The sequence below is a fragment of the Xiphophorus hellerii genome, chromosome 19 (genome assembly GCF_003331165.1).
Source record: "Xiphophorus hellerii strain 12219 chromosome 19, Xiphophorus_hellerii-4.1, whole genome shotgun sequence".
Classification (NCBI taxonomy): Eukaryota; Metazoa; Chordata; class Actinopteri; order Cyprinodontiformes; family Poeciliidae; genus Xiphophorus; species Xiphophorus hellerii.
In genome coordinates this window covers 3,633,735-3,658,193 of record NC_045690.1, presented here as the reverse complement: position 1 = coordinate 3,658,193, position 24,459 = coordinate 3,633,735, and the positions used below count along the sequence as shown (strand labels likewise).

At 35.8% G+C, this 24,459-nt stretch overlaps 1 protein-coding gene across 5 annotated transcripts in view; it reads left to right on the top strand.

Annotated features, from left to right (window-relative positions):
* The window catches only part of stac (SH3 and cysteine rich domain), a 35,838-nt gene extending 11,379 nt beyond the window's left edge, over nt 1–24,459 (top strand). For 3 of the 5 annotated variants that reach the window (XM_032547805.1, XM_032547806.1, XM_032547810.1), the window contains 9 exons: nt 2,084–2,217; nt 7,875–7,956; nt 8,466–8,572; nt 11,733–11,814; nt 11,912–11,979; nt 15,638–15,735; nt 19,629–19,680; nt 20,060–20,197; nt 21,986–24,459. In XM_032547805.1, the coding sequence (XP_032403696.1) occupies nt 2,084–2,217; nt 7,875–7,956; nt 8,466–8,572; nt 11,733–11,814; nt 11,912–11,979; nt 15,638–15,735; nt 19,629–19,680; nt 20,060–20,197; nt 21,986–22,084 (860 nt within the window). In that variant the 3' untranslated portion in view covers nt 22,085–24,459. The other 2 variants (XM_032547808.1, XM_032547809.1) reach the window with 2 other exon arrangements.

Genomic DNA, 24,459 nt, shown 5'->3' with positions numbered 1-24,459 from the left:
GTTCTCCCCAGGTACTCCGGCTTCCACATATGCAACATAGTATATGTGTTTATTTCGTACAACTTTAGCTTAATTACTGCTCTGAATAGATTCTGCTTTGAGTCTATATGATCCAATTAACTAATAAATTCGAAATTAGTTGATGTTTCTTTCAGGACAATACAAATTTATTTACAGTTTACTTTAAAACAACATTATTGGCCAATGTGCTGTACACTGAAACAAATAAAACAGACAATTAGTAATTAATTAATCATGATTAATTTAGATAATCTGATTAATCGTGATTGATTGATTTCTCGTTTCAGCCCTAAAGATTGCAGTTTCTTCACAATCGTCTTCACCTGTGCACTTCCTGTTCAAAAGGCTTAAAGGTGCTCTACTCCTTAAGCCTGGGGCGACTGTGGCTCTTTGGTAGAGTAGTCGTCTTGGATCGGAAGGTCGTAGGTTCGATTCCAGCTTCCTCCTGCCACATGTCGATGTGCCTCTGGGCAAGGCACTTAACCCCAAAAATTGCCTACCGATCTGCGTATCGGTGTTATAAATGTGTGCGTGAGTGCGACTGGGTGAATGTGACTAGTGTAAAGCTTTGAGTGGTCAAAAATGACTGGAAAAGCGCTATATAAGTTCAGTCCATTTACCCAAACACATTTTATGGCTCATATTTAAAGTTTGAAATGCTCAGAGTAGAGGAATTTATCTTCAAAGAAAGGAACATTTCTGGTGTTTATTCTCTCACGTCAGCATCAAAGTTTCCTAACGAGAAAATATTTGACTTCCTGTTCCTGAGTTTCCTCAGAGACAGACTAACAGCTTAATCCTAAAAGGTCTCCTTTATTAAAGATCCGCTGACCTGGGGTGTGAAACACGAGGTGCTCGTTAAAGGACATAATTACTTGATCTAATTTTAAGTGAAAAATGCTGCGGGTTTTGTGCATAGCTTCCACCGCTGCTGATGTTGTTGTGGTGATCTGTGAAGCTCCATCTCCCACTAAAACATCTGCAAACCAATGGAGATTTTTACTTTCTTTAGTTTTTTTAAACCGTGGATGTCGATTAAAACCAAAAAGCAGGTGAAGCTAGAGTTATGCTACTTTAGTTCTTCCTAAAACATTCATGCAGACAAAGACTTTTTATATTTTAAATGCAAAATGTATATATTTTTGTACAGTTTTGGCTTAATTACCTGGGTGAGTATGTTCTCCTTTCATCTAAATGATGTTTTTTAAAGTCTGTGCATTCCACTTAACGATTGTTTGATTGCTAAATTTGTTGACAATTCTGTCAATAATTGATTAATCACAATTAATCCAATTAATTGTTTCAGATTTAAATATTTTAACAATCTACTGAACCTTTATAGAGTTTTAACATGGATTTTTTGTCTATTTTCTTTTTATTGTTTGCTATTTATGATACAGAATTGCAAGTCCTATAATCCTGGCAAACAGTTCTGCAGAACCAGAGACCTAGCTGCGTTTCCAGTGATCATATAATTGTGCAATTTGACATTTTGAAAGTTAATTTTCTTATGGAAATGCACCAAATTCAAAAAACTCTGGGTTTTTTTTTATAATAATATTTGGTGCTGGGATGAGGTGGTTGCAAACTTGGAATAGAAAAACTTTTTTCACATCACGAGTCACATGATCAACAACCAGATGTTTCTACTGGTGGAAATGACGAAGAAGACGACAGGAAGTAGTTTTAAGATGATGGAGCTGCATGTTTTTTAACGACTTATCGCAAAAACAAACTTATTCAGGTGTGATTTTAAATTGCGTTTCTTATTTCACGGAGTCACTGCAATTGTGAAAATGTGTTTTTTCGACATTAGCAGAATATTGACAAAGTTTTTCACACATTTGTAATGGGAAAGCAGCTAATCTTACATTGTTAAACATTAGAATAGATCATCTTCAGTCCTCTCTGCTCTCTCAGTGCTCACCACTGCATAACTACATTTTCACACCCAGACATGAACACTGAGGGCATCTGGAAAAATCTTTTTCAGGTTCTCTGGCTTTAAGTGGATTTTTGGTTTACTTCTAAACCTGTTTTCCCTCCATTTTGTTTGCATCAGGAACAACAGCCAAGCACGTGGTGTTCCTGGCAGGAAACACGGCGAAGCATGGCCTGCGCTGTAAAGCCTGCAAGATGAGCCTGCACCACAAATGTGAGAACGGAGTCGGCCAGCAGCGTTGCATGGGGAAACTGGTGAGACGCAGACCGCATGGCGCATGCATGCACTTTTACCAGTTTGGGCGTCTCTGAGCCCCGGGAAGTCAGGCAACACAGTGTCACAGCGACAGCAACCAAAACAGACACATTTAAATATGAAACGTGGCTCTTTCCCACCAGAATGTGCTTATTCAGAAATCACACTTTATGTGTCAGTGTGCCAGCGCATCTGTGACCACCGTCGTCATCCTCCTCATCATCGTTATATCATCCGTGTTAGATAAGAGCAGCGCAGCTCCCCGTCTAAAAACACTGAGCTCCCCTTCATCTTCATCATGTCCAGCCTGCATCAGCGTAAACCGTAAATAAAGACAAACGCGACGGCCCTCCGGCTACTTATCAAAGATCACTGAGGCAGTTTAATGTGCATGACTTTAACAGGAAGTCAAATGGTTTGGATTCCTGAAATATTGAAGTTTGTCCACAGATTGGATTAAAATGTAGATGGAAAACATTCAGCTAAATAAAAAGTATTCACACCCTTTAAAGCTGCAACTTTTACAAAGAAATGTTTATTCATATCCAGTATAATATGAGACAGATAATCTGTGAAAAAGATTGACAACCTCCACCTTTTCCCAACCAAGCAGAGCCAGGAGGAGATGTCTTAGCGCTGTCAATCAAGCTCATGTATGCCTGGTTTATGTGCTAATGGCAAAGAAACAACTTAACGTTACAGGAAAACTGGTTACCCGTCATCATTGGATTCTATGCTAACTAGCCTTAGCAAGAGAGGGATGGAGAGAGGATGATTGACAGCACTAAGACCCGCCTCCTGACTCTGATTGGTTGTTTATAGTTAGCACTGGGAAAAGGCAGAGTAACAATTTTTTCCCAGATTATCGGTCTCATACCGTACTTTTTTTTTTCACAGATTACCTGTCTTATACCTGTCACGGCATGATAATTTGAACAGATATGGAGAAAAAAAATACTTTTAACATTTTTTAAATAAAAGTTATGGCTCCCTTATTGACCCCAAAGAAAATTAAATAATATTAAATAGATAATAATAATAATAATAATAATAACAAGAAGCACAAACTTCAGTGTCGTCGTTGCTTTCCAACCCATTAAAAGTCCTCTGGTGGCAGCAGGTGGTTTGTTTCTGAAACGACTTTATTGTGTGAAAAATATATGTTGCTTATTTATAGCAAAAATATGTATAAAATAATAACTGAAATGAAAAACCTCCAGAATGTTGAGCCTCGTTCAACTGGCACTTCCCCGTTACCTAGCAACCCCAGCTAAGACCCAACCCGTTACCGAGCATCGCCAGGATAGTTCCAGCAGGTTTGGTCAGTTGGGGGCGTGGCCAGTGCTGTGTTAAACGATTAGCTCTCAGCGATCTGGTTGAGGAGCAACTTATTTAGCAACTTATCTGGATTTAAAGTGACAGAAGCCCTAAAACGGCGCATTCTGGAAGGAGGTCAATGGGCAGAATGAAAATCTCATTATTTAAAAAATGTAATGAACAGGTTTTTTTGTTGCCCACTGATCTACCCTAACCTGTTTAAGGAAGTATAACAGGTCATCTTTAAGGCTGCTGTTGCACCTGAGATTCATCTCTGTAGAATCATAAATTTCTATTCTTATTGATTAATGAATATGAACGTTACTTTTCACATTTTTACCTATAAAAGAATTCACATTCTCTTCTTACTTCATAATTATGCCGTTTTTCGTGTCACTTTGTCTCATAAAATTCCAATAAACATATTAAAGTTTGTGGCTCAAACTTGACAAAACGTGAAAAACTTTGAGCAGCGTAAATACTTACAAGGCAAAACTTAATTTCTGCTTTTGTTGACTGATTTATTAATAACATACTTAAACTGCCTTCAATTTTGCTCCAAACAATTGACAATTTTGCTACATTTTAGCTCCATTATTTCTGCAAATGTGTAGATTCTTCTCAGCTGAGTCAGTAATCAGCGTTTTCTTGTCCTCTGATTCTAAACACCTTGGTAGCTGTGAGTGTGTAACCTTAAAACACTTTGCTTAGGAATCTTACTCCCAGGAAAGTCTTTGTCACTGTTTTTGTAGACCATGAAGTGATTCAACTTGTAGGCCATTTTCTTAAGAGTTAAAAACAAAGATCTGGAAAAAATGTGTCACAACTTTTATCTCTTTGGATCATTTATAACCTGAATTAAAATAAGGTCTTCTGGCTAAGGGATGCGTCTGTCAGGGTGGTCCTGGTGTTTTCATAAAGACAGAGAAGGCATTTTTTATTGTCATCCTGCACACTGCACCTCAGCCTCTGCAGGCCTTTAAAGTCGTACAATTTATGGTTACCTCCCCCCCTTTAATGCTCCTCTGTTGTCTCCATTATGCAACAATAACTGGAACCAGTTAGGAACATTTGGAGTACGCTGAGTTGGTGTCAAACAAGATAAAAGGGAATAAATGTCATATGGAAACGATGTAGCTGTAAAATCAACAACACAGCCTTTGCTTTCTCCTTTTTCCCCTCTTGCTACGTTTTTCCCTGGGATGAGGCTCGCAGATATGACCAGCTCTCAGGAGTGGAAAATCAGGTTGAAAGGTCAAGCATATAAAGAGAAGTTTCCCCAGAGGAGTGCAGCTCTAAATTCAGCAAACTCTAAACTTGGATGCGTTTGCTGCCATGCTTGTTTCTCTTGGCTAACTGAATGCAGCCAGTAGAAAAGCAAGTGACTTCATGCTCCAAAGCTGCATTAAAGCTGAAACTTATTTTTGCCAATAAGCTCTACAAAAACCCCCCCAAAAAACTAAAACTGACAGCTTTGGAGAGCAGGGTGTAGTTTTCAAAACTCAACAACTGCAGGACGATAAATTGTCCCAGAAATGATTGCGATAAACAATAATATTGTCATTTCGAGACTCTTTTCAACTTAAGAGTTGAAAAGAAACAGACAAAAATTTAATTTCCAAAAGAACATTCAACACTGGAAATGGAAAACATTTCAGATATCCCATATAAATAAACAACGAACCTAAACTAAAATATTTAAAATGGATTTTAAAATCTCTGTAAGCAAAATTGCATTTGAAAATATATTAATCATTCAGCTTAGACAGGAAACACACTCAAAAGGGCTAGGTAGGATTTTTGCAGCAATTTTCAACTGTATTAAAATGGGATTCAATTTAACGTTTCTTGTCCAAATAGAAATAGTCAATTTTGTCTAAATTTATCATGTAATTAATTGATTTATTGCTTATTGCGACAAGCTTGGGTATCAGGTATCGATGTGTGAAGTAACAAAATCCCAGAGAAAAGCCTCTGGCTTCAACCTGAATTCATAAAATGAAAATATTTATCTAAAGATGACAAAGATAAAGCAACATTAGCATAGAGACCTAGCAGACTGGTACCCTATCCTGGAATTTAAAAGCTCTCTGTTACCTGCAGAAATTTGGCTCTTGACAAAAACTCTTTGAATCATTGAAATTTTCACATAATTCAGAAAGACCTTGATAGTTTGTTTCTTTCTTTCTACTATATATTTACTATATGCATATATATGTGTATACATATATTTTACATTTAAAATCACTAAGAACTTGAGTTTGGAAGAGTATGTAATTTTGATGTGAAAAATTGTTATTTCTTAGAAAATAATGCAATTTGTCAGGACAGGATCCATACATGAAAATGCATCTCTGAACTGTGACTCAAATACTTGTTTTTTGGTTTTAAAATGATTTACTTTGAAAAACAATAAACAGTCTACCGGAGAAATATTTGTTTCATACTTTGAAGACTGTTTTTTCTCTGACTGTTAAATGTTGTATTTCCTGTTAACATAAGCCAACATGAGTCAGTTGATCTGTGAGTCACTGCTTCAAACTCGGATCCTGACAGCCGCTCACATGTTGGACAATATCTGCAGCGTAATGATTTGAAAAGGAATCAAATTAATTCACAGCACTGCTCATGATGAAAATCAGTGATTCATTCTTCAGTTTTTTTTTTGTTTTGTGAGGAATGTTTTGTCACAAACATAAAGAGAGGCCGCAACACCTCCTGCTCATCTTCACAGCTTCCTTCAGGTTTCCTCCAAACAATAGAAAGTGACTTCCTGTTGGAAAGTGTTTTTTAAACCTGAATAATTTCTCTAAAAAGAAGCTTTTAAACATACGATATGTTGGCTGCTAGGATTCTCTGAACGGGTTAGGATTCGTCTATCAGCAAAACAAAGCATGTTCTTTACTGACATTCTTTTAGCTTGATTGTCAAGCGGAACAGGCAGTAACTCTGCTGGGGTTGCTAAGTAACAGGCGGAACTCTGCTGGGGTTGCTAAGGTAACAGCCGGAACTCTGCTGGGGTTGCTAGGTAACAGGCCGGAACTTCTGCTGGGGTTGCTAGGTAACAGGCGGAACTCTGCTGGGGTTGCTAGGTAACAGGCAGAACTCTGCTGGGGTTGCTAGGTAACAGGCGGAACTCTGCTGGGGTTGCTAAGGCACGGGTGGAACTCTGCTGGGGTTGCTAGGTAATGAGAAAAATTCCAATTAACGATGTTTAAAAATAACTGACTGTATTATTAGAAATAAAGAAAATTAAAAAATGTTTAAATTTAGTTACTTTTTGAAGTTTAGTGATATACATCTTTTTTTAAGTAAACTGCTTCCTGAAGAAGGCTATATAAAATGGGAATGTTTTTCAACAGCAATATTTGTGTTTATTTTTGCTATATACGGTCACATCTAAAAAAATTTAAAAAGCTATAAATAGATTTTTATATTTTTTTATTATCACAACGTTACCATAAAATATTGTGATAAATTTCTACGTCCATGTCTCGCAGTGCCCTCCTGTTTTACAGCAGTTCTCTTTCGTATGACAAGAGTTTTTAGAATTACTAATCTGCTTATTATTGCAATAAAAATGTGATTTATACATGTTTGTTTATATACTATCAATGGTTTTAGGTGTTTCTGGCTCTGACATGTGATTTGCATGTCATATAACATAACAAAATGCATGCATAAAACCAACATCTTCAAAAATGTTGTTTTTTCTAGAAAAACCACCAGTGCTTGAATTTTTTAAAAGAATATCTCATTTTAAACTATTTCTAGGAATATTTAGAAAACTTTCTGGGCATTTTTCTAGCTGGATACACGTCAACATTTCAACCTTAGGAATGACTAAATAGATTTTCCTTTTTAAACTATAGCCACTGATATTTTTCCGTTTAATAGCGTGGTAAATCTGAGAGTCTGTAGAAATGACGATGTGGGTTAGCCTCAGGGCGGCCCTGTGCTGAGCATGACGTCCGAGTCTGACATCGTTTTGTTAAGAGCGCCACACCCTCCGGCATCTGTTACCCACTTTGCCCTTGAACTGCCTTTTATTTGTGGCTGTCACAACATTTCTATTAATTTGTGCATTTTTATAGGCTGATAAACCGGTGACTAAAAGATTTGATGAGTTCAGTCTGCTTTTTTTTTTCTTTTCTCAAGTGAGAAAATGGGTCGCATTTGCTGCACAGATGCACGGCTTTTTATGGATAAAAACACCTCTCTCCACAACTTTATCAAAAATCCAAAGATTTCAAGGCTTCAGTAATTTTTATTTTTTATTTTTAATGGTTATGATTTGTCATATAGACATATTTTGACTCACTGTTTTCCTCTTCTGCAGCCAAAAGGTTTTCGCCGATACTACAGCTCTCCGTTGCTGAACCAGGAACAGTACGGCTGCATTAAAGAAGTCATGCCCATCGGTGAGATTCAAACATCTAATACACAGAGCTGGGAAGTAACTAGTTACATTTACTCAGTTACATGTACTTGACTAACTTTTTGAAGAAAAAAAATACTGTTAGGAGAATTTTTACTTTCTAGTTGTTGTCCCTGCTGTAGCAAAACAATCTCCCACCTGGGATTAATAATCTGTCTAGCTATCTTTGCTAGCTAGATAACTATCTACCTACTGCTAGGTATGTGAGTAGATTTCTTACCAAATACTCTTTTACTCATAAAAAGGCTACTTTTTACTTTTTACTTGAGTGAAAATATGTTGAAGTAGTGCTAATGTTACTTTAGTACAAGTTTTGAATACTCTACCCACCTCTGCTTCTATGTGTTTAAACTTTGCTGTATATCTAATCACACAGATTATAGAGCTTATCTGCCTGTTTAATGTTTATGGCTTTATGGAAAAACCACTTGGCCGAGATGAAAGCTTCATATTTATTTGGTCATTCAACTTATCTTGTGTTTTGCTCCAAAGCCTGTGGGAATAAGGTGGACCCAGTGTATGAAGCCCTGAGGTTTGGGACGTCGCTGGCACAAAAGGCCAAGAGGGCAAGCGGCTCAGATTCTCCACACAGAAACTCAGTAAGAACCCAATACTTGGCTTTATGTGATATCTTGAGCTTTAGGTTGTTGTCAGTTCGATTTGGGACCAGAATTGCAACATTTGTCAAATTTTTCAGCTTCTGCGGTTTGCTGAAACAAATCAAGCCCTTTAAAGGGGACAAATTATGAAAAATAAAATGTTTTGCTTCCGTTTGGAAGTACAAAAACACTTCTGTAAACAGTCCAACTGCTTAAAACAAACCAACACTCAGCTGGTTTTTGGCAATAAGTTAATGTTTTTTGGTGTCTGGAAAATGAGCTGTTCCAAAAACCACCAAAATGTAACGTCACAAATCAGCAACCCCAGTGAAGCCCAGCCCGTTACCTAGCAACCCAAGCTAAGTTCCAGAACATTTGGTCAGTTGGTTTTACCACTGTATGTGCTGTACAATGGCTGCTGGAAAAGAGAAACAGTGTTTTGTTGTTGACTTACTATCCAGAAACCACTTGCTGCATTCTTGTTGGTTGTGCAGGAGGTTCAATTTGTGCTTGTCCTCGCCTGAGGGGGCGCTGCACCAAGAAACACTGAAGGAAACAATACAAAAACCACTGCAGAAGCCACTGAGCCCAACTTCCTGTTTCACAAAACTGTAAACAAAAATGGAGTGTCAGATTTTAGCCGGCTGGAGGATTTTTTTTTTGAGTTTGGCCAAAGACCACAAACAATTTCTCCTGCAAGCGCTAGGCTAACGCGTTTGTTTTGGTAGTATTTACCCAGAATGCCCTGCGTTGTTGTCCACTTTCTGCTTTTGGAGCGGTCTCCAGTCTGCTTATGCATTCAAACCACACCAGAGTTCACTTCAACCAAACCCAGACTCAGAGTTCGCTTTTTTTGAAGTTCCATTACGCATTCACACCTCCCCAAACGAACCAAACTTTCTAGACAAACAAACTGGAGTTAGTTTGTAGTGGACTAAACAGAGCTGGTGTGAATGAACCATTACTTTTGTTTGGGCTTCATGTAAATTTTGCAGACATGATAGTTTAGATAGATCTGTATGCTGCAGAGCTGCAAACACTACCAATAAAGGCAGTGTGGCCCAGGCGGGCTTGCTGGAAGATGTCACTGCGAACGGCGGTGTCACCGCTCCCAAGATGAATCAGACTGATTTGCAGCTGCATGCAGAATCTTCTCTCATGCCGTATACATCGTAATGTAAGGAGAACCGAATCTGGACGCGTGCCTCTGGATGATGACATCTGAATGCTGCTGGGTTTCAGCCATCATCTGCTGTCCTGTGCAGCTGTTAGAGATGCGGGTGTGTGTGTGTGTGTGTGTGTGTGTGTGTGTGTGTGTGTGTGTGTGGGGGGGGTGCGCGTGTGGAGACTTTAGAGACAATGTGTTCTCAGCAGGAGCCTGATAATAGCTTCCAAATGCAGACTAGGAAACGGCACGTTTACTCCCATCTGCAGTTCAGCACAGAAAATAGATTCATTTTAGCAAACTTAGTGCTCTGAAACTTAACTTGTTTAGTTATTGTGCTTTGTTAAAGTATTTACACCCCTTTGCTTATTTTATGTTTTGTTACATCACAACTAAAAACCCTTCAATTATTTTCATTGAGATTGCATTCAGTAGAACACCCAGCAGACATAATTGTGACGTTGAAGAAAAGTTCTTTTTTTGTTAGTTTTGCACAATTAAATATCTGAAAAGTGTGGTGTAATTATACTGATTCACTTAAGTATAATCTAGTCCATCTAACTGCCTTCAGAAGTTGCCTAATGTCAGGATTTTGGCGACCGGTTTTACGTCTGTCTTCAATTACTTTTTTGTGACAGCTTTTGATTGAAGTTGTGAATATTTTTAAGTTCTCTCTTGGTGACTTTCCAGCCATTCTTGCATGTCAAGTAATCGAAAAGTGTTTGTTAAACAACGTGTATTTAGTGCTTAACAACTTTCTGGCACTTTTTGTTATAAATTAGGCAGTGGCTAACTAAAATGCTAACTGCACTAACGCTAATTCAGTACACTAAAAGAGTATTTAGAAGAAGCTAATGCTAGCGCGCTAAATTCAACCATGTTGATACTATTTGTTAACATGTGTTACTTTGTCGCCATCTACAGTGTCATATTTGTTAGTGCATGAACATAAACATTATAAGTGCTTGAATTTCTAAGAGTCAAGAACCAAAACTTAAACACAGATGTCTAATTTTATTTTACAAAACAGTCAAGTAAATTAGCGCTTTAAAATTTATCTGGAAAAATTTACTTAGGTGAAGTTGGGTGCACTAATTGTGTTCAAAGTTAGCAAAAATGCTAAAGCGTTAAGCTAAAAATTAGCTCTGAATTAGCAAAGTCGCAGATTAGCATACTAGCATAAATGTGGCCACCACTGACTTTGGTGAACTAACTGGCACTGAACTAACTGGCACGTATTTTATCCATATTTAATGGCAAATGTAGCGAAAATAAGGCTCTGCTGTTGTTTAGGTTGTTTTAGATAGAAAATAAAATAAAAAGTAGCAGTAAATTTCTACCAAAAATCTCAGAAATTTTGAGATTTACCTAAAATTTTCTAGAAATTTCTGAGCTTGAAAAAATGGAAATTTACTAGTAAAAACTCAGAAATATTTTAGGAAAACTTTTGACCTTTAGGAACCTTTCTAGAAAATTTCTGAAATTACTCTAAAGAATTCTGAAATTTCTTTTCTCATAAATTTTCAAATTTTGGAGCTCAGAAATTTATAATTTTTTTCCTCTAAAATTTCTGAGATTGATCTCAAAATTTGACTTTTTTGGCAAAAATTTACTTTTTTTCTGTTATACCTACGAACGGCGTTATATGCTGTCGTGAAATCTGAATCTGTATAAATAATTTATTATCTTCAAAAAAATCGATCATTAATATTTTGATTAATTTAATGCTTTTTGCGTCAAGCTTATTTAATTATTCTCTATAAAACAAATCCATGAATTGGCCACAATTTAAACTCATTGGTATGTTAGAGTGGCCCAGTCAAAGTCCAGAACTAAATCAAGAATCTGTGGCAGCACTTAAGAATGTCATCATGTCAGTACCTATGTATGCTTTAAATATCTGAGCTTTACTTGTCAGAAATGTTACAAATAAATCCCAACCAATGATTGCTGATTGCTAGCTGATCAGTTTCTGTATTGATTAATTGCTTTTAGGCCAGCGATCTGGATAACGTCCCAGAGGAGGTTGTGGCTCACAACAGTAGGCAGGAGTTGTCGAGAAAACACAGCGATGACGGTGAGTACCTGTTCCAGGAACTTGTTTTCTTGCAGTTTTCCACTCTGATGAAAGTTCAGATTTCTGCAGTGAGTCACTTTTCTGTTTGTTTTCTTAGTTTTCACAGTTATGCAGAACGGAGCCGAGTGTTTGTACCTGCCAGAGAGAAAGGCCGATGACTTACCGGTGAGAAATTACTGCCTAAGAAAATATTTTTCAGCTCTTTATCTGAAAACCTCTTCATCTACTTTATGGTTTTATGAGAATTCACACTTGGCCAATAATCTTTCCTCCCCCAGCTGTAATTCTCTGCTCAATTTCCCCGGGAAAATTCAGTTTTCATGCCGTCTATAACAAATCAAACCCAAACTGATGTGACTGTTTCCCTGTGGCAGTGCAGACAAACCTTGACCTTTAAACCTTCGATCTGCTGCCATTTTCTGTGCTGCTGCTGCTGCTGTGCTTGGATTCAGTGCTGATGTTGCGAAATTCATGCTGCAGAAAGGAAAAAGGTTAAACCTCTGCGAATCACCTCCTGCAGCTCAGCGATGAATATTTCATGGAGCAGGTTTCATTAGCCTTCATCCTCTCTATCGTCTTCTTCAGGGGGAAACTCTGTTACAGTTTTAAAGTAAAGTATGTAACTTTTATGAAAAATACTTTTTCATGATTTTTGTTGAAAAGTCACAGATAATTTGTGAAAAAATCGAGCTGCTCTGCCTTCTTCCAGTGCTGAATAGAAACAACCAATTAGAGCCAGCTTTATAAATTTTGCCACTTCTGCCGGGATTGAATAGAAATACTAATCACATTTTTATTTGTAAAAATTAACTTTATATACCTTGTATTGTCATAGTTGACCTATAAACACTGCTTGGTCTTTCACATGAAATCCCAATTAAAAGCACTGAAAGTTGTGGTTTTAAGGTGATAAAATGTGAAAAGGTTTTGGTTGGAGCTCCGTGTTGTGCAATCCGCCGCTCCAGCGGTCGTCCGTTACCGGAGGTGGCTGGAAGTTCAGAGCGGGCCCATCAGACTGGAGCGGGCCCGACTGGAGCGGGCCAGATGGCAGCGGGCGGTTTGTCAGCCGACAGGTCCATTAGCTCAGGCTGGCGGACCGACAGATGGAGGCTCTGCAGGGTAACGAGCCCAGAAAACGTCTGGAAAACCCATTCTTCACCAGAGGAGAGCCGTCCATGCAGGAATGGTTTTCTCTTCATCAATGGTGGATTTTGCTGAAATCAGCTTTTCTTAGCAAATATTACACATATTTCCACTGAAAAAGGTAAATAAAATACGTAAACATTGGTAGTTAAGGTGGTAGCATTCAAATCCAGAACCAAAAATATAATTTCATAAAATGTAGCACTAACCAGTCATTAGATTTTGATCTTTGACCTACAAAAACTCTTTGCTGTCACGGCAACGTCAGCTGCATTTTATTATCAAGCCGATTTATTATCAGGTTTTTCTGTGTTAGCAAACAGTACGGTTTATATTTCCCCTAAAAAGGTAAACAAAATGCATAATCTTTAGTAATTATGGTGATAATAGACAAATCCATAATCAAAAATCAGATTTCAGATAAGTGTAAGGCTAAACAGCCATTGACCTTTCACCTACAAAGACTCTTCGCTGTCATGGCAACTTGAGAAGGATTTTATTATTTAGCAAAAATAAAGTATCTTTTGGAAGATAATTACACTCCATTATGACATAGTAATAATAATTTGCATATAGTTTAATTTTTTATTAAAAGACATTTAAACTCAGATTAAAATGTCCTTACAGAGCAACTAAACCTCAAATCAACCTTTTTTTCAGATAAATTGTCTAAATGGAACATTAAAAATGCAGTATATAACTTTTACTCTAAAAACAAAGTATTTTTACATATTTATTAAAACTGTCACCATGTCAGTTTATTATGAGATGATTGACGGCGCCAAGACCCGCCTCCTGGCTCTGATTGGTTGTTTGTAGTTAGCACTGGGAGAAGGCGGAGTAGCTACGTTTTTTCCCAGATTATCTGTTTCATATACTGTCACAACATGGTGACAGTTTCAACAAATATATATAAAAATATTCTTTATAAAAGTTACATACTGCTCCTCATGTTTCTGTGCATATTTTGAGTTTTTCCCCTCTGATTATTTTATTATTTAGCAAAAATAAATATTTTAGTAATCCTAATTGACCCAAAACAGCAAACATTCAGTGTGATTTCATGTCAAACAATAAAAAAATTTACTATTTCTTTTTTGTGCTGAATATAAACTTCTTGTTTCAACTGTATATTTAAAAATACTCTGACCTTAGCTGGATTTCTGTATTTGATACGCTCCAGAACAGTTAATCTGATTTTAATTGTAGCACAGAAGTGGTAATGTGGTCTTGGCGGCTCTGTAATGGATGCCCGTATCAAGGTTTGGACCCCGAGGCCGTCGAGGCCGTTTACCTGCCACCTTCAACTCGACACACCTGTGGAGCCATTTCACTTTATTATAACCGTCTCTTGCTGTCCAGCAGGAGAAAAAGGCAATTAAATTCCTTAAAAGTTGTGTCATTTTTTAAATTATTTTTTTCCTGCTGTTGCTATGCAGATTGAGTTTCCATGTTGATGAGTTGTGGAAACACGGCAACCCTCTGAAAACCCGATTCTTCCTCTTTTTACTTTTATTGATGATTTGAAGAGAAACTGAGCAGAAACAAATTACTTTCCCAAACCTGCAAGAGTAACTTAAGTATTCTACACGTCTAATTTGCAGGTGAAACCAGATATTTACATCAGGGTTGTAATAGTTTTAGGGGTTTTTGTTGTGACTTTTTGTCTAATTCAGTTAGTTTTAGTTTGTTTTTTTTGTGAGTTAGCTAGTTTTTTTTACTTATTATAAGTTAAATATTGTTTACTTTTATTTGAGTCTTTATTAGTTAAAGTAGTAATTTAGTTTTTTCATATTTTGGTAAATTTTTAAGTGGAGAATTCAAAAAGTATTGTATTGTGGTTATGATTACATAGATTGGGTAATGAATACTCGACAGAAGATACCATTTAACAAATGTTTTCAACCAAATGACTGGTGTTTCTTCAGACGTTTGCTGACGCCATTTTACAGACTAGCATTGATGTATGGAGAGCCGTAATCTGCCGACAGCTGATGTAAACGGCTTGTTTGGGTGGAAAAAAACAATTCACATCCATCCAAAAGGCTAATAAATTCATAAACACAAAATTGAAGAAATATATAATTTCAGTATGTTTTATAAATGCACAATGAAGTTTAAGTTATAGTTTTTCCCTATTAATCACCTTTTTATATATTTCAGTAATGTTTTCTTGCTTTCAGCGAGGTAACTAAAACTAATGTTATTTCAGTAGTTTTAGTTATTTCATTAGTTTTAGTTACCTATAATAATCATAATTTATACACATTGAATAGAAAAAGTTGTTTGTTCTCACTTTCTGACATTAAATCAGACTAAATATTTCCTGTTTTGGGGTCAGTTACTGTTACTAAAATTATTTATATTTCATAAATGTGAAGAATAAAAGATATTTATGATGGCCACTCCAATATGGAAAGCTGTTTCATTCGAAATTAAGTATATATATATATATATTCCATCATAAAACAAAAAATGGCTAGATTTGAAAAATATATTTATATATAAAATAAATTTAAGCACAATTTATTGGAAAAGAAAATAAAACCACCAAAATATATGCTTTTTAGGCACTACCAGACCTCCATACATTGTCTTTCTGACAAAGGTCACCGATGTTGTGTTTTTTAATATGGTGTATGTAAATATTTGGCTTCAGCCGTGTTTCTGTTCTGTTTAGATGGATCAGATCCAGCTGCAGAACGATCCGCTCAAGCTCAACACGTTGGTGGCCTTGTACGATTTCAGCACCCAGGAGAGCCATGACCTGGAGATGAGGTCCGCTTGCACACGCACACACACACACATGCAGAGAGACAGAGTTATGGCAAACAGCACAGCATCCACCAGAACAGCACCTTTCCAGGCCTGCGGGTGAAACGCTGCTGACTGATTGACTCTGACGTCTCCTCATTGATTTTCTTTGTTGTTGAAAATGTGAAATAAACAAAAAGGCTGAGGCTCGCTGTGCACAGCGGTCTCACCTCTCCAGATCCAACAATTCAACTTGGCAAAGAAACCAGATTTAAGTTTCCATCTGTTCTCCTTCTCACATATTGCAGTTTCAGTTTGGAGAATTACTCAATTAATCAGGCTAAGACATTTTTCCATCAATTAGAGCTCAAAATCTGATAAAAAAATTTTCATGAATGGCTCTCAGTAGCTGGTAAAATCCTCAAAAATCTGATTTTTTTCCCTCTTCTTTACGTGTCTTAAAGCTAATAACTCCCTCCATGTTTATTCATAAATTAATAAATTAGCAGTATGTACCTTGATTCACCTTTCTCTGCTGAATATAGCATTATTTATTATTTTAGCAATTGATTATACTAGTTCATTATTCTGACGATTAATCGGATAAAGAAATTGGCACATTTGCAGATTTTCATATAACCACTTTAAACATTTTTAAAACAATATTTTAAAAGCATTAAAAATGCAAAAAGACAACAAATAATTAAATTCCTTTCTCGTATAAGAAAATAAACATTTCATTGCCTAAAATACAATAACTTATTGTTCCTTTAGTCTTCGCTTTATCATTTATTGCAAAGGATTCATCTGCTGCTAAAAAAATACTAACATACATTTGAAAAGTTCATCACTTTCTTAATTTATCAATAAACTGTAGGGATTTTTTTTAAATAATTTGAACCAGGTGAAGCTAAAACTGTGATTTTTGTACATTTTTAGCTTAAATACTTCTCTGTTTTTTGAGTAAATGACCTTTTTTGAGTCTGTATACTCCAGTTAATGATTAATCGATTACAAAATTAGTTGATGATTATTTCAATAATCGATTAATCACCATTAATCGTTTCAGCCCTATATTACTTCTGCATTTCCCTCTGTTCTTGCACTCTATTATTTTGTAACCCTGATTTGTAACATAACTTACAGCAGTAAAATGTTTATATTTATAAATGATCCAAAGACTCAGATGTGCAGAGTGACCTCATTAACGATACCTGATGGAGAAATGGTATTAAGTATTAATATCCAATCAGTCTTTTTTTATATCTAACCTGAATGAGATGAATGATGCCAGGATCTTCCATTAACAGCTCCCATCAGGGTGTTTCACTAAGATGGACTGCACCGTGTTTGAAACCTAATACAAAGATGATTTATTGCCATTAAACTGACAAAGTGTTGCATATTTCAGGCCTAGAACAGAAGTAGATTCTGCTATAATTTAGGATGTGAAAGAAAGACGAATGAAAGATAAATCAGAGGAAAATTAGCTTTCTAAAGTGATTCTTATGTAATGTGAATAGCATTTAGATTTTCTATTAGAACAAAATCAGACATAATTATGAAGAAAATAAATTTTAATAGGTTTTTAATTTATTTGTCTTCAGTTTCCTCTCCATCAAATCTGACTGAGCTTGAGTTGTTTTGCAAATAAAAATAGTCAAAAGCTTCAGCATCTAGATGTGACAAGTTGGTAGAAACGTTCCCTGTAACTGTACTGACGGAGGTCAGAACGATTAATCAGCGATTAATCGGTCATTGAAATAATCTTCAACTAATTTAGTAACCGATTAATCGTTAACTGGACCTATACATACTCAAAAACCAACACAGTCAGAGCAGTGAATTAAGCCAAAACTGAACAAAAATTTAAACATTTTTATATTTTAGATGAAAGATCTTTTTTATCAGTAATTACTTTCTACCCAGAACTCTTCAAGGGATAAATTTAGCCTCACCTGGTTTGGATTTTCTAAAGAAAATCTCATATTAAGCACCTTTTGTTATCCAGTCATTAATTAGTTAATTGAAAAAATGTATGAACAGATTAATCAGCCATACATTGCGCTGATGTTAAGTGAAGCGAAAAAGGATTGTTAAAGTATTTTTTAGTATTTGTTTTTAGCTGTACATGCATACTTTGCTACAGATTATCAAGCATACACTGAAGGAGTGTTATGTAGCTGCATTTTAAGCAATAAATGAATGAAATTGATTTATTAATATGCATTTCTTACTTATTTTAATGCCAAATTTATTTGGTAAGATTTTGTGTTTTTGTGGTGTTTATTTTTGTTGGTTGTGCAGGAGGCTCCACTTCTGCTTTTCGAAGATATGTGGTTGTATAATTGCACATCTGTTTGCAGCCATTTGTATGTGTGATTGTAAACATTGAGCTGGGGGTGTGGCCAGCAGGAGATGATTTGTATTTAAAGTGACAGACGCCCTTAAAACAGCGTGTAAAAACCTGAGTATTAGTGAATTATTTGTATTTTTCAGAAACATTTTTTGTTTCATTACTGGAGTTCATCTTAAAGGACTTCCTATGGAGTCCACGATGTTATGCTCTGTCCAAGCTTTGGCTCTTTGCTCCTGATCTGCAGGATACTTTAAAATAGGCTTTCGGGAAAGATGAGTCCTTGAGCCGAAGTATCAATTTGTATCCGGTTCTCACAGAAATCTCCTGAGGAAACTTCGGATAAGATGCACTTCTCTGTTCCTCGTTTTTTCCAAGTTTTTCCTCCCGTTTAGCTCAGAAATAAATCAATGCTTTAAATGACAAACTAAAGAGTATCCCCAATCAAAAGGGTTCATTTTCATCCTGATTTAAAGTAAGAAAATTAGTTTGTTGATTAGTTTCAGCTGCCAACACGGACTCTAATTACATTATTGTCTTTTTTTTCAACATGTGATGATGACGCACTTTTAAATGAGAGCAAAATCCTGAAAGAAGTTCTTCCATTTTATCTTCAGGTTTTAATATTTTATACTTAATTCCCTTTTAGACTGTAACTAACTTCAGCTTTCCACATCTTCAGCCAATAATTTTATTTTTACACACCAGCATAGTGGAAGGAAAATTATTTTCTAAATTTTACAATAAAAAATTGTTTAACAAAGGAAATTATATACTGGAATCAGAATGAATCTGGTCGTAATATTTAATATTTTTGCCTCAGTGGAGCAAAACATTTCTTCCTCAGAGGATTACAGGAAGTAGTGGTTAAACTTTGGACACCTTTTACTGTAAACACTGAGATTTTTCTTTTACTAGGAGATCAAAATCATACAGACACTGTTTATTGGGGATAAATGCTGAAACAGGACCCTCTAGTGGTTTCATATGCTTATGTGCATTTATGAGTTTTCTTATTTAACAAATATCTCTTTGTTTTCTACAGAAGAAGATTATGGGCCTAAAACAAACAAATAAATAAATACATTTCTGACTTTAATTTCAGAATTCTGATTCTGTGCCAAAATTCAAATAAATAACCAAACATCCTAGTTATGTGTCAGTTATGTCGTTAGTCTATGAAAATAATAACATAACTGTTTAACCCTTGATTTGTAAACTTGCACTTTAACATGTTACCAGATTAACTTAGTAGATTTAAGTTTTAAGACTAGATTTGCCCTATGGTGCAAAAGCAATTTAAACAATTCTGATTCTGAGAAGAAAAGTCAGAATTATGATGAAAAATTATCAGAATTCCGAGATCAAAAAATAAAAATTCTGAGAAAAAAAAATCTGAATTCTGCAAAAAAGTTAGAATTCTCAAAGAAAACAAAGTTGTCAGAAAGAACAATAATTCTGAGAAAAAAACGAATACTGAAAAAAAAACAAATGCTGAGATTAAAGTGAGATTATTTTCTTTTACGTTGGCCCTAATCTTCCTCCGTATTTCTCCTTACAGAGCAGGAGACAGAATATTGCTGGCAGATGATTCCAACGACGACTGGTGGAAGGTAGGTAGGAAATCAATGCTTCATTTTCCAAACTGTCGCTCTGAGATTTTTTTTTTTTGTTCATAACAAAGATAAATACAGATCAACTTTATAATAAATCAGGGAAATTGAGCTGAAAATTCTCCAGGACTCATTAAACACATCAGGAGATGAACAAAATGGCCGAGCCGGCCTGTTTCCAGCAGAGCGTACGGAAACTCATTATGCATTTTAACATCGTCTGGCAGGCGCAGATTAAAAAGCACATCTGTCCTTAGTTCAAGACAGGGACAGATGTGTCCACACCTTCCTGCACACCTTCCTGATGTCTTTTGTTCGGCGTGGCCGTCTTAGACTCGCTAGGCTTTAGCTTGATGGATGTCTGTCTTTTGTTTTTTAGGGAGTGATTAAGGACAGGATCGGTTATTTCCCAGCAGCCTTTGCTCATGAGCTGCAGGAGGGAGATCAGGTGTTCAGGTGCAACAGGACGTTCATCGGCTGCAAAGAGCAAGGGCAGCTCACTCTGAAGGAGGGGCAGGTACTGCAGCTAATTTACCCCACAACCATCCAGTGGGGTATTCACAAACATAGTCTACTGGAGTTTCTTCTTTTGTTCTTGTTTTAGCAGGAAAAACACAAATCGTACAAAGTATAATTGGTCTAATTTCTGATGTAAATATCTTAAAATAAGGCAAAACTAACTGAGTAACGTTTTAGCTTGTTTTTAATCAATAATTCCTTAATACTGATGAAAAAGTTCTAGATATGAGAATTAATCTACCAGTGGAACAAAGACGCATTTGGTAATATAATCTCAAGTGTAAATATTCAGACATAACTAGCCTCTAATTTCATACATTACACATGAATGCAAAGTCACAGCTCAACGTTTAAGAACCTGAGCTTCAAATTATCCGACAGCTCTTCAGTTAAATTATTCTGGCACACACTTGTTCACAGAAAAGTTAATCTGGAGTCAACAGACTTTCCTCTCAGGAATCTAATCTAATCAAATTAGCATCTCAGCTGTTAGCAGATCTCAGACCAGCCTCTGTTTGCTTCCCAGGACCCGTTGTGTTGAAGACTCTGAGTACGCCTAAAGTAAACGCGCCCCAGTGGGGATAAAACCAACTCAGCAAGATGAATCTGTGACCCTCTGACTCTCTTTTCCATTCACTCAGACCCAGGGGAGAAATGCTCAGAGCAGACATGCACATTCATGTGTCCTGTCCCATTAACAGGGTCGAAGTTTAAACGAGGCCCTTCCAAAAAGGTAAACACTCGGTGTGTTTCGAGGAACAGAAAAGCTTCACGACTAAAGACAAATCCATTTGTAGTACGTTTAAAGTGACAGCTGTAAAGGAGTGAATGATCTGATTGAAATAAAATAAGATATGGAAGTTAATAAATGCAGAAAAAAAAGTAAAATTGTTTTTTCATGAGCTTGTGGGAAACTGATTTTTGTTAAAAACAGCCTGGCAGCAAAAATGATGACAGGCTATTTTTGACAGGAATTTTAAACCAAAACAGCAAACCAAAAATGAACTGATGAGCATTTACATGTTTTATTATCATGTTACACATTTCCTCTCCTTCTATAATAATATTTAATTAAGATAGATTAATGGTGACGAATCAAATATTAAAATAATAATTTAGTAATCGATTAATGGCTAACTGGAGTACATAGACTCAAAAAAAAGGCCAATTGCTGAATAAAGAGCACAGAGCAGGAACTAAACCAAAACTGTGCAAAAAAATACATTTTGCCTTTAAGATAAAAAAGCCAAAACAAAAAGGCATTCATCTGTAAACATGAACCCTCTATAGTGGCAGTTTTAGATTCATCTGGTTCAAATTTTCTTAAAAATGTCCAATTAAGTGTGCTATATAATTATTAATTGATTAATCCAAAAGATAATCAACAGATTGCCCCTACAATGTATTGATAGAGCTTCTCACATTTGATGCATCGTTTGCTATAAATGATCAAGCGTCCGCTAAATGAAAATTATGTTGTTGCATTTTAGGCAATTAAATGTTTATTTCTTTATGAAAAAAATTTAATTATTTCTTTAATGTATTTGTAATATTGTATAAAAAAATTCTTACGTGGTTAAGGGAATTTTTTTAATCGTCAAACTAGCGATTGATCGTTTACTAAAATAATTGTTTGTTGCCGTCCGAAAGCAGACAACTGTCACTCATTTTAAATCTGGGATAGAAAAGGTAAATTTGGCATAATGTAGTAAGAGAATAGAGCAGCTGCTGTACTCCTAAGATGTTTTTCATCCATTAATTGATGATAATTTCTCCTCTGCTGTAGATCTGTGTGAGCAGTGAGGGCGAGCGTGGCGGCTTCATCAGAGTGGCGTTTGGGAAGAAGAGAGGCTACGTTCCCTGTGACGTCCTGGAAATCATCTGAGACAAAGACTCTGCGGAAGCATGACAGGGATAAAAAGTCGGACTGGATCAGCCACTGGGACGTAAGAGGTGGAGGAACCGAAGGAGCAGGAAGAGAGTCGTTCACATCGTCACAAAATGGAGTTTAATCAAGCACTGATGGGTTTGGCACCAGAAACTCAGAAAAAACTCCACCTCAGACGATCCTGCTCAAGAAGACGCTGCGACAACAAACTGCAAGGAGACAGGAAATCACTGTGTCACTGTTTTTTACTTTTAATTTATAGAGCCTGTGGCTTTTGTTTTGTTTTTCTGTAGTTTATTTAAATATAAGCTGTTGCTCATGTAAAAGAAAACAGCATAAAGTGTAAAAACATAGACAATTGCTTATTGAAATTATTTTTTACAGTTTTTATTACATTAACAGAATTCCCCTTTTACATAGTTTAGTTCCCAATGCTTTTATACTACAGGATTTTCCACATAAATGTTGCATTTGTACGGATGTAAAGAATGGTAAGTGTAGTTTTCTATGACAGAGTTACTGACCCCACAAGCAAACATGTCTCTTTACAATAAGAGAATATGAGCATTTATGCCTTGATTTGTCCTAAAAGTTTATGAATTTGTTTCTTATTTATGTTTCTACTCATTTGAGCTCTCTTCTTAACATCAAACAAAACCTTATTTTTATTCTATAATGACTCTGAAACAGTAAAACTGAAAGATAAAGATGAGAATGAGTCCTTAAATCCAAAACGTATTTTATGAAGTGACCCTCACTGTGTTCAAATTAATCAGAAACAGTTACATTGTTACATTTTTCACATTGTAATAGATTCAGTGAGATCCCGGACGAGCCCCCAAAATTATTACGCCAAAATTCCATTTTAAGATAGAAACCCTTAGCTTACCTAATTTTGAGTATTTAATTTAATATACAAAGGCATTTTTATCATACAGTATGAAGAACAGACTTAAATACTGCCTAATTAGATCAAATAAGAGTCAAATGAACAGAGCTAACTGGTCCAGAACATGGTAGCAGGTAACTAGTAATAATTAAAATAAAGAAGTTGTACACAGACGTCCAGGTTAATTCAGCCAATGTAAACTGGTAAACAATTGCATTTCAGTAATAGTAACACAACTCAAACAGTGAAACTCATTCTAAATTTAATTACTGCATGTTAGCTAAACCACAGATTTTATTGAGACATAAACTACTGCCAGTCTTCTGGCATTTTGTCAATAATTTAGGATGATTGGAGGCAAAATGACAAGCAAGAAAACTGATTCGGTCTTTGCATGAATCTGCAACAACCCATGGATTTTAACGTAAACAACGCAGTACCCTGCAGGGCATTTTTACATAGCCTATTGACAGAAATCAAAATGTAGTTTTACATGCTCTCAGTATGACCTTGTAAAAGACCAAAAATGAAGGATTTATCTAAATATTTAAAGACTGCATCTAGACTGCTAGAAGAAATAAAGATTTAACATAAAACAACCAAAATCCAGAATACACGATGTTCAAGACCTCCAGTCTATATTATGAAAGTAAAAAACTGTAACCTACAGTAAATATCCAGTGTAATGTCTTGCAGTATCTTTATCCTATCATCTGCCACTTTACTTGGTAGGTTGTAAACATTTTCTACATGACTCATTTTTAATTTCAAGTTGCAGTTTATTGTGGTTTTTTTGTTATTTTTCCTCAAAGATTTAAGTTATCTAAACTATAAAGCTGTGAAAAGTTATTGCCTCTTACAGTCTTTATTTCTCTTTTGTGTCAATTTTTTATTATCAAGTAAATAAAAAAACATCATCTAAGCTAACCTGATTAAATACAAGCAAAATATGCTTTAAACGAAGACTTCATTTGAGGGCGAAATCCTATTCAAACCAAAATAAATGCCACATTCAGCAATAATTACTGACAGACCAGTAGAATCAAGATATCCCAAATGTAGCCTGAAAATATAATGGTCGCGATTTAGTAACGAGACAAAAGATGTGCTAAATAAATCTCCTGACAATATAACTGCACAGTTTGACATTTCAAAAATAAATTTGCTTAATGGAAACACTGCAATTCAAAAAAAAAAAAAAACTCCATAATTTTTTAATAAAAAGTTTTGGAGCCAGGATGAGGCGTTTGTTTCTTTGTTGTTTTGTTTTGTTTTTGGCCGTATCGTAATTGGTTTATTTTGCAAAATTGCAATGGACACACCTTTTCTGCGTCACACACGACGCATGATCAAAAACTGAATGTTACTACTGGCGGAAACGATGAAGAGGAAGATGACAGGGAGTGGTTGGAGATGCATGATTTTGAAGTTTGAAAAGCTGAAAATTTTCTAGTAAACTCAAATTTTGAGATTAATCACAGAT